At 32.5% G+C, this 11,974-nt stretch overlaps 1 protein-coding gene across 3 annotated transcripts in view; it reads right to left on the bottom strand.

The window, feature by feature from the left end:
- LOC100882042 (proton-coupled amino acid transporter 2) overlaps positions 1-11,974 on the bottom strand; it is a 46,923-nt gene that overhangs the window by 5,796 nt on the left and 29,153 nt on the right. For 2 of the 3 annotated variants that reach the window (XM_076529991.1, XM_003704737.3), the window contains exons 3-6: positions 9,723-9,839; positions 3,033-3,183; positions 716-843; positions 216-300 (exon numbers count right to left, since the gene is read on the bottom strand). In XM_076529991.1, coding sequence (XP_076386106.1) covers positions 216-300; positions 716-843; positions 3,033-3,183; positions 9,723-9,839 — 481 coding nt within the window. Of the gene's footprint in view, positions 1-215; positions 301-715; positions 844-3,032; positions 3,184-9,722; positions 9,840-9,927; positions 10,035-11,974 lie in introns of those variants that run through there. The other variant, XM_076529992.1, reaches the window with a different exon arrangement.

The following is an 11,974-nucleotide window of genomic DNA, read 5'->3' as shown; positions in this document are numbered from 1 at the left end:
AAATTTAATATTTTTATAATTATGTAATTTGAAATTTCTAAATTTGCAAATATGAAAATTTACAAAGTTAAAAACTTAAAAATGTATAAATTTATAAATTGAAAAATTGAAATATTATTATAATCTACATTCCTTAATCTCTAAAGACTCAAATTTCCAAATGATTCAAAAAAAGGATTTCAATCTAAAATATCAGATAAAATATCACCACTCACCTGCTGCATATTGGTGGCGATGAAAACAAAATAAACGCAGCAAAATCCGAGTTGCGTGACACATAAAAATACATTAACCACTTTTCTGTAACAGAGCGATAGGTGGTAATACAAATCGCGAGTCGGTTATACTAGAAATTGAACAAAGTATTTTGTGATTGAACCTGATCGAAAACAAAGAATTGTAATAAATATAATTTCTTATAATCAAAATTATAATTAAATTTGAAATTTTGAAAATCAATTATGTACAATTTCTTTACAATTATTAATTGTGTATAATTTTGATTATGATTATTCCTAAAAACAATTCAACATCTTCAAAAGGTTTGAAACCTTGTAAACAAATTATTGTTAAGATCTTTCAATCACAAGTGGCCGTCTGCTCTATTTCATAGCAAGTTACGTCTTTGTAACAAGAGATCCGACAAATTTCGAAATAACGGAGGCAAATGGTAGATGGTGTCCCTATTTTGTTTTCTTCTTGCGCGTATACGAACCTTATAAATACGGAGTATTTTCGGAGTGCAAGAGGTCCGGTAGCAAAGCACAATTCAACGGTACCAGCGAAACCAGTGGTGGCACTGCCATCATTAACACGACGCATCACCTCATCGTTACACTTTATCTGCAAATATACGGTCACATATTTATTATACATTTATTCTGACTTTGATACTTCTATTTATTACATTCTAAGAGTATGTGGATACAATGTAAATTTTTGTAAAACTGGTGTAGTAGAAATGCTCTGTCGTTACGGTTAAAGTTTGGGAGATGAAATAGGTAGACTTGCAAATTTCTACAAAGTTCCCAAATCATAAATATTTCAAAATTCTCAGTTACCAAATCTCCTAAAATTCCCCTGGTACCAAATCCCTACATCTCTAAATTGCCTTGTTTCCAAGTCCCCATATCTCGAAATCTCTATTTCTCAAAATCCCTACATTCCGAACTCCCTATGTACCTTGATCCCTATATGCCTAGATCCTTATATTCCTAGATCCCTACATCCCTAGATCCCCAAAGTCCTTAGATCTCAAATTCCCTATATCCCAATTTTCCATAGATCCCAAAATTCCCTAAACCCCCAAAACCCCTATATCCCAATTTTACCTAGATTCCACAATTCCCAAGATCCCAAAATTCCATATATCCCAATACTCCCTAGATCCAAAAATTCCCTCCATCTCAAAATTCCTTAGATCCCAAAATTCCCTCAATTTCAAAATTCCCTAGATTCCACAATTCCCAAGATCCCAAAATTTCATATATCCCAATACTCCCTACATCCAAAAATTCCCTCCATCTCAAAATTCCTTAGATCCCAAAATTCCCTCAATTTCAAAATTCCCTAGATTCCACAATTCCCAAGATCCCAAAATTCCATATATCCCAATACTCCCTAGATCCCAAAATTCCATATATCCTAATACTCCCTAGATCCCAAGATTCCATATATCCTAACACTCCCTAGATCCCAAAATTCCCTCCATCTCAAAATTCCCTAGATTCCAAAAATCCTTACATCCCAAAATTTCCTCCATTTCAAAATTCCAAAAATCCTTAGATCCCAAAATTCCCTCCATCTCAAAATTCCCTAGATTCAAAAAATCCTTAGATCCTAAAATTCCCTATATCCCTAGATTCCTAAATCCCTAGATCCCTAAATCCAAAAATTTCCAAATACGCAAAGTCGCGCAATTAAAAAATTGCAAAATTAGTTTGATAACACTATAATAAAATCATCAGATATTTTCATAGCAGTACGTGATACGTGATACTGATTAGAAGATATACACCAGCTGAAATTTCGTACAAAGAAATCGATCTTGTTCGATAACTTCAGCAAGCTGATATTTCTAATCCCCTGATGATAAATACGAGAAGCCCGCCATCATTAAGTACACATTATCCGTTTTATTTTCTGTGTGACAGCTTGACATGCGGTTACACAATTATTTTGAGTGAACTCATAACACTCGATAATAGAGAAGTAAATATTATATTAATTTGCTTTTCTTGTAATGGTAGAAGTAAAATCAGCGCCTTGGCCTGAATTTATTCTGAGGTTCTAACAAGCGTGTTAAAGGAAAGCGTTATCTATGCTGTTGTTAACTAATCGATCTGATGTAAATCAGAATAGTTAACACTAGGTTAACCGTTACATTAGAAACAAGCGTATCTAGTTCAACATACTGTTAACGAATTTGTGATATAAGTCTTTTATCTTCTGCTACAAATTGTCGGTGTAGTTATTCGAAACTGTCGCACTGTTTTATCTAGCCATGAGTGTCGTGCGATTAATGTACATTCATTTATCAAAAAACGTATTTTTAAATTTTGACAAACAATAATTTTACAAAAATGACAATAAATAATGTGTCACGTATATATATTATTTTAAAAACGTGTATACAAAAATATTGCAGTTGTAGAATACAGAAAATATATTCATTATTTGAATCAACAAATTTGTAATTAATTTTTGTTGGACAAAATATGATAGTTTAAAAAATTTTGTCATTTGTATAATTATATTTGTTTCTTTTTTTAACATTTATATATTACATTTATCTGTTTGTACACTATGTTTGTAAAATTCGTTACAACAGAATATTTGCAACGCGATGCACCAAAGAGTAAATAAACCTTGTGTTACAAACTTAAAATCGTTTTAAACATTTCATGTTTAAATTTGTTTCTAAAACTTTTATCAAAGGTCTCTGATTAGAAAGTACTGAAAGAGTATATATCTTGAAGTACCTTCTTCCTTTTTTGGTAAAAGAGAAAAATTTTTAATTTGAATCCACGTACCAGAATGTGTTGCGCATGAACACAAATAATCCCAAGGAAGATCGTAAGCGGTGGTGCCAGCGCTAGTCCGGCATGCTTGAAAGCATCCCCTAACGCAAATATGCCGGATCCGACGTTACCTTTGAACAGGTGCATCATTGTTTCTAGGTACCTGCAATAATTCAGCCATTATAAATATACTGTTACACATATTCGAGAAAATTAAGCTGTACAGCTGTTACAGTGCATCAGATAACGCAGTTCCAAACATATTTCACTGGCCGGCGTGTCAGCCATATTTAGATGACGCACGATTTATATTTCATTCTCGTTTTACTCGATTTATTCGTTTTACTTATCCAATGATTAATTGTGTTATATACTTCAAGGTGTATACAGTGATTCAACCAATACAATCAAGCAATAAATAGAACTAATTTAATCAATAAACTTAATGTATAATTTCAATTAATTCTAAAAGACAGTTTTATTAAATTCACCCTAATTCAATCAATAAACTCAAGCAATAAATTCAACTAATTTTAAAAGACAGTTTTATTAAATTCATTCTATTTCAATCAACAAACTTAATCAATAAATTCAATCAATTTTAAAAGTCGGTTTTATTAAATTCACCCTAATTAAATCAATAACCTTAATCAATAAATTCAATTAATTCTAAAAGACAGTTTTATTAAATTCACTCTAATTAAATCAATAACCTTAATCAATAAATTTAAGTAATTTTAAAAGTAACTTTTATTAATTTTACTCTAATTCGATCAATGAACTTAATCAATAAATTCAATTAATTCTAAAAGTTAGTTTTATTAAATTCATCCCAATACAATCAGTAATCTTAATCAATAAATTGAACTAATTTTAAAAGACAGTTTTATTAAATTCAACCTAATTAAATCAATAACCTTAATCAATAAATTCAATTAATTCTAAAAGACGGTTTTATTAAATTCACCCTAATTAAATCAATAACCTTAATCAATAAATTTAAGTAATTTTAAAAGTAGCTTTTATTAATTTCACTCTAATTCGATCAATGAACTTAATCAATAAATTCAATTAATTCTAAAAGTTAGTTTTATTGAATTCATCCCAATACAATCAGTAATCTTAATCAATAAATTGAACTAATTCTAAAAGACAATTTTATTAAATTCACCCTAATTCAATCAATAAACTTAATCAACGAATTAAAACAAATATAAAATCAATGTATTTAATTCATCCTATCACGATCAATTTAACACAATTGATTAACAATTTACTCAAAAATGACAAAACATTCTTACAATTTAAAAAACATCTTATAACACGAATGACTAAGCCTGTATTAAAACCTTGATTGCTGTATCATGCAGTAGGTATATTTATCGTATAAACAAAATCTTGTTTCTTGTCCCGAGATCTGTTTACTATTTCACGGTCCAGGACGAGATTTAAAATTCGTCGGGACTATTTATAGAATTTCGAGTCACAAATATCGAAATGAATCTTCCGACTTTATTTTCGTCGCTTCCACCTTTCCTTGTTTCTCGAACAAATGACGAGCAATGATACAACTAATGATGTTTATGAATTAGGCCCGTTCCTGCTTACGCAAGGTGTAAATTTTGCGACGAGACAGACATAAGCCAACGTTTTCGAACTCGGTCGGTTCATTCGCCGGTGATTTTAAATTAGCTCGCACGGGAATTCTTGGGAAATTTGCTGTCAACTCTGGCCAGCTTTTCGTTGATAAACTACTCGATGAAAGACAACCGTTGTATTTTGTAAATTCTCCATGATTCTTTCATTCATATTTCTACAAGACACTCTTAAATTGGATGAGATGTATCGAGGATAAATATTAAAAAAAAATATATTCGTTACATTTCAAAATTGCTAATTTACCAAATTTCCAAATTTCTAATTTTTCAATTTCCAAATTTCCAAAAATCCAAAAATCCAAAATTCAAAAATTCCAAATTTCAAATTTCCAAAAATCCAATATTCCAAAATTCCAAATTTCTAATTTTCCAAATGTCAAAATTTCCAAAAATCCAAAATTCTAAATTTCTAATTTTCCAAATTTCCAAATTACCAAATTTTCCAAATTCCATATTTCAGAATTTATGATTTTTCCAAATTCCCAATTTCCAAAATTCCAAATTTCCCAAATCTGAAAATTTACAAAATTCCTAAATTAAAAAACTTCCAATTTGGCAAAAAGCTAGTAACACCATAAAAGGTCCACCCTGTACTTCATTATCAACATTAAAAGTAACGAATTGTAAAATGCAAAATTTGGGAGCCCAAATTTTTTGGAATTCTTGCTCATTCATGTTATGGATCACGTAAATTATGCAATCTATTAAAACACTATTAATACGTCACGACAAATAGCGATTCACTAAATGACAAGTTAAATGTAGAAATTACGCGAACCAATGAGAACTTATGCCAACATATTTATTTCGAGATTCGGCTTCGGCTTTTGCGGTTGTAAGAAAAGCCTAACCTCGATGTTCGTAATTAATCATACTCATTGACGTTATTTATTATATTACTAGTACTTGCTCCAAATTCAAAGTTTTATATCATTCAGAAAAATCTATCAAAATATGCAATTCTTTACTTTAAATGTGTGAACAATAATTGTTCGTATGTGACATAAAATTATAATATGTATACATATACAGGGTGCGGCGCCAAAATCCGGACAAAATTTAATTTAATTTTCTCGCCGTCATATACTTATTGCAAAGTTCGCGATTGGCAACCAAATAACTTGAAATATGTATTAAACAGTCTAACCTTCATAATAGTCGCAATGTCCAAACCAAGCGCAGAATATAACCGAAGAGCCGCGGTTATCGAAAACATTCGCGCAGGCCGTACAGCAACAGAAATTATTCGTTACTTCGGGTACCCGAAATCGACTGTATACGATGTCATGAAGAAATATGTGTCGGAAAAATGAAACGAAGGTTTTGCAACACCATCCAGGAAGACTCACACAAAGGAGCATATTGTCAGAACACCCGACATCATTCAACGTGCTCAAGAATTCTGACCTCCTAATAGCCCAGTTTAAATCCTTTGGATTATTATGTATGGAGCGTTGTTGAAAGGGTCACCAACAAATGCAGACATCCATACATAGAATCATTGAAAGCCGTTATCAAGGCAATATTCGCCGATATGGACCGTGAGGCATTAAAACGGGCCTACAAGCGCTTCAGACCAAGATTGGAAGCAGTCATTCAAGCAGAGGAAGGATATATTGAATAAAAGGGTTCTTTATAGCCTTATTAACAATGTAGTAAAAAAAAAAGTTGTAAATATTTCCGTTTTCACAAAAAAAATTATGTTTGAAAGTAATCTTTCATTTGTCCGGATTTTGGTGCCGCACCCTGTATGTGATAACAAATGGGTCATATGCATATGTATAAAAATTTTTTAGACATGTGTAATTTAATATTTTAGGTACATATGTGAGAAAAAATTATTCGTGTGTGATTTAATGTATATGTACATATGTACATATGTGAGTGAAAATGTAATTTAAAATTTGATATGCATATGTAACTAAAAATAGCTCATATGTAATTTAAAATTTGGTACACAATGGTTCATATGTAATTTAAAATCTTTACATACATATGTGACCAAAACTATCTCATATATGATTAAAAATTCTAGATACATATGTAACCAAAACTATTTCATATGTAATTAAAAATTCTACATATGTACATACATGACCAAAAATTGAGCATATATGATTTAAAACTCTATATACTAAAAATTATACACATATGAATTGTGTTACATATGAATTATTACAAAGAAAGATAATAAAAATAATCTATGAGATCAAAGATTGCATGGGAAGAGAAATGAAAAGAGTTAAGACTAAGTAGAACATCACATCACGTTCCAACGAGAGTAACTTTCTCAGTTGACCATAACAACGATAATCATATAATACTGTGATGAAAGTAACTTACACAATCACATACGCCAATTATTTCATATCGTGATTTGCATTAATGTTGCGCCTGCTAGAAAATTAAGGAAATTACCCTCGTGCGTGACTATAATACATGATTCTGTATAATTTTGTCAGAATGAACCTGTCTCGGTATATCAACAATACCGTTGCAATTAAAAAAGTGGACAATTTAGTTGTTCCCATAATTTGAGATCTCGAGGAAAGACGAGTCAGAGGTTAAATATATTCGAATCGGTGGAAATGATTTCATGAAGGAAGTACTTACGACTGTAAGACTGTATTTTGTATTATTAACACCTCTTAAGATCATGTAGAGCTACTTTGTATCGCGTTACTGATTATTTATCGTATCATACTTAACATTCGTAATATGGTATTACATATTACATATTATTTGGTATTACATATTATTTTATATTATAAATTTTGATCTACTTTGAATTTATTTTTGTATTTACAGCACTTTATTTTGAGTACAATTTTTATATAATTCAAAATATAATTTCAATTAATTAGACAAAGAATACTTAAAATTTTTAGTGACAAACTTAACAGAAACGCATTGAAGTACAGGGTGTCTCGCAATTAGTGTAGGTCCCTGAAATGGGGAGTAGCTGACGGGATTCTGAATAAGATTTCCCTTTGCAAAAATGGTGTTTGAAGCTTCGTTTTTGAATTATTAAGGAAAAACGTGGACCAATCAGAGCGCAAGGATTATTACGCGTTGGACTACTACGCGTCGAATATCCACGCGCTGAATTACTATGCGTTGGATATCCACACGCTGGATTACTACGTGTTAGATTACCACGCATTAGATTCCTACGCTTAGAATTACCACGCGTTGCATTATTACGCGTTGGATTACTACGCGTAGAATATGGTCGCGCTAGATTACTACGCGTTGGATATCCACACGCTCTATTAGTACGCGGTGGATTACTACGCATTGGATTACTACGCGTAGGATTACCACGCGTTGCATTACAATGCGTTGGATTACCACGCGTTAGATAACTACGCGTTAGAAAACTACGCGTTATCCGAAGCTGCCGTTCTCGCGTCTGCGCACGCGTAATCCTCGCGCTCTGAGTTCAAACCCCATTTTTGCAAAGGGGAATCCTATTCAAAATCGCTTCAGCTACTATTTCAGGAACCTACACTAATTGCGAGACACTTGTATTATAAAATATAAAATAAATTAGAAAAATATCTTTTCAAATTTTTAATTAATTCTATAAGTTTGATTAAACATTTTTCTAATCTTCAAACCGTAGACCAAAAATAAAGGTAATTCTATAGGAAAAGATTTATTTTGGACTCACAAAAAATTTCTTACAGATAGAACGTAAAAAGTTATATTCTTCAACTGTGTCAATTGTGTTATCAAACAATAAAAATTCGCAGAATTAAATGACTCATAAAGTACAGTGTCCCTTGTTATCTGAACGATAGTATTCCTGGGAGCATCGTTTATTTTATCAATATTTGTCATCCTCTTAAATATTCATCAGTGAATGAATGCAAGGTTACCAACTTATTCGAAATATTTACGATGCATCTCCTCGACTTTAACGCCCTAATTACGTAAGTTAATTAAGCGATGGAAAGAAGGGAATCTGGATCTGAAAAAGGTAGACATTACGGTATTCTGTAATTGCTTCGCGGGAATCACACAATTATCTCGTTGCTTGAAGGAAAAGAGGAAGTCGAATGGTGTCGAATTTACCTACGTCGATCTTCTCGGAAAATGATGTTTAGATGCGTCACGGAAAGCTACAATTATCCGGCATCGTAATACGCGAAATTACTTCCTTCCTTCTGTGTGGAAAACTTGTACTGATAGGATGATGAAGGAGGACGCAAACTGTTATTTATTCGTTACGATTGATATTGGCCTTAATTAAGGGTCATTATTTTAATTATTTTCGGATTTGGAAGATGAAAATTTGACTTGGGAGAAATTGGGGATTTGGAGGTTTCATGACTGGAGGTTTGCACTGATTCACAAATTTGGAAAATGATAATTTTCGCATTCTCTAGCTTTGCAATTCAAAAATTAGGAAATATAAACTTCTAACAATTGTGCAATCCATCCATCTTGTTATTTGAGCACCTATAAATTTTATCAAGTACTTGAAACTTTAGAAATTTGAAACTTGTATTTTGATGAATTTTTACCCTACCTAAAAAGTTATTTAATAAAGAAACATACAAATTCAAAAACATGTCCAATTACAAAAAACCACTCCACGACTTCTCAAATATCCTATCATAAAATTCCCACGAAATTCCATCGGGAGAAATTATAATTCCCGAATCACAGTACTGTAATCCAATCTGTATATCGTGTTTCTCGCATTAAACGCGGTGTCCTCATCAAGAATCCTATCCAAGGATAAAAATGAAGTAGGTAACAGAAAGTGAGTGTAGTGTGTAAGGCAGAACCGCAAAGCGGAACTTATCTTGCAGAGTAACATTGCGGAGCTCACACGTACACACGAACTGACGCATACAAATAAAGCCTGCGCACCGTGTTCTTCCTTTAAAATCCCACAATGGACAATGAGCTCATAGTGTCGTATACTTCTTTTATCCGAAGGTTCGCACGAAAGTCGCGGCAAAAATGGTTAGAAGGACACGCAGAACGAGTCCGAGCGAATAAGAATCGTGTGTTGCAAAGTAATTGAACTCACGAGGTCGGATGGTGAACGGAAATTCCATGTTCGTTGTGTACGCTTTCCATGTCGGATCCTTTTTCCACCGCCAAAATCGGGTCCTTCGATTGAAAAGCTCCGTACGTGCTGCCATTTCTGAAACATAGAGAATTTCAAATGATTACGACACGAGAACACTGTTGAATAAAGTAATATGCTTAGAACATAGATTGAAATACGATACATTGTAGGTCATTGAATTGGTAGGCAAGAATATTTGATATTCTTGAAAGAATTTCTTCTTTTGAGAGAGTTCTTTAGGCTGGTAGAGAGATATTTAGGCTGGTTGATGAGACTATAAATAAAAAAATTAACAAAAATATATTAGGCTAAAAATAATTAAGAGATTGGACGTTTCAGATGAATTACTCTGTTATTGAAATGGAACAGGTTTGGTACTTGACAAGCTTGACATTGGACAATAAATGCGATTGCCAAAAAGATTGTTAATACTGGGGAATTCAGAAAAAGGAAAAGGAGAATCATGGGAATGCAGGAAACTTTGAATCTAAAAAATTTAGGAAATCAAAGATACTAGGATCCTAGGAAATTGAAAATTCTGGAATCTAGGAAATCTTAAGACTAGGAAATTTGGAATCTAGGTTATTGGTAATCTAGAGAATTAGAATCTAGGGAATCGCGAATCTGGGGAATTGGGAATTTAGAGAATTCGGAATCCAGAGAATTTTTAATCTAGGGAATTTCAAATCTAAGGAATTTTGAATCTAGGGAATTTTCAATATAGGGAATTTGCAATTGAGGGATTTTGAATTTAAGGAATTTTGAATCTAAGGAATTTGGAATCTAGAGAATTTGGTATTTAAGGAATTTTGAGTGTAGGGCATTTGGAATTTAAGAAATTTGGCATCAAAGGAATTTTCAACTTATGGAATTTGGAATCTAGGGAATTTCGTATCTAAAGAATTTTGAAACTAGGGAATTTTCAATTTAAGGAATTGTGTATGTACGGAATTTGGAATTTAAGGAATTTTAAATCTGGGGAATCTGGAATCTAGGGAATTTGGAATCTAGGAAATTTATAACCTAGGAAATTTCAGACCTAGGCAATCTAGAATCTAGGGAATTTGAAACCTAAGATTTAGGAAATTTGGGAAATCTAGGGAATCAAGAGAATTTAGGGAATGAGGGGAATCTTGGGAGTGTGGGAAGTCTAGGGAATTTAAGGAGTCCAAGGTGTCTAAGGAATTTAACAAAATATAAGGAATGTTGAATCTGAAGAATTAGGTAACTGGAAATTGTAGAATATAGGGAATTTTTGCAGAAAAATTGAGAATGTAATAAGCTTTAAAGTCTGTAAGGAGTCTAGGGAATTTTTGCTGTCAAGGGAGTAGACGTTTTCCTGAAAAATGCTTATAGTAACTTTTCACAATATTCAAATTGTAAATTAACGTAGAACAAGTGGTATTTCAAGGTAGTTTTATACGATAAACCAGTGTCAGTCTAGTTTGGCCTTTCGACATAAACCATTTGATACGCGGGAATCTAATAAATCACTGGATCTTGATTAATGATAATTGGCGGCTGTCTATTTGGGCTGTCGCACAGAGTCCGACAAACTTTGTAATTATCGAGAGACTTCGTTTATGAAGGAAACTCGAGAACACTGGCAACAAGTGCAGTTAGAATGCAGCGGTCTGTCTACCTCTGTATAAAGTTGCGTCTAACCTTTTCCCATGAACGTCAAACCAGTTGCTCGCAAGATTTACAATTACCATAGTTCTACGTAAACGGGTATCGACGCTGAAACACGCGATCGCGTTCTACTTTCACTCGGAATCCCGAACAAGTTGGCTAACGAGCAATTTAAGAATTACTTCGGTGAAACTAACGTAATCCAAATGAGATACCCAGCCATTGCAGTAAGTAAAAAAGTACCGAACGAAATATTTCTTCGTTCGACACTTTCGTTTTACAACCATTCGATAACTCTAATGCATATTTGGAACAAGTATGACGAGCTTCCGAAATGTTGAATCGCTGTTTAAGGAGCTAACGAGGCGTGAAATATTTGAGATTAGAAAACGAAGCGTATGTTGCTTATACTTCCACGTTTCAGCTACAATTTATTTTACTTTCGTGATCATTTTATAGACAACTTATTTCACTTTCGTGATGATTTTATGTAAAATTTATTTCACTTTCGTGGTGATTTTGTGTGGAATTCATTTCACTTTCATAATCATTTTGTATGCAATTTATTGTACTCTCAT

Source organism: Megachile rotundata, chromosome 3, assembly GCF_050947335.1.
Source record: "Megachile rotundata isolate GNS110a chromosome 3, iyMegRotu1, whole genome shotgun sequence".
NCBI lineage: Eukaryota > Metazoa > Arthropoda > Insecta > Hymenoptera > Megachilidae > Megachile > Megachile rotundata.
The sequence above is the reverse complement of the archived record's forward strand: the minus strand, read 5'-3'. Positions and strand labels throughout refer to the sequence as shown.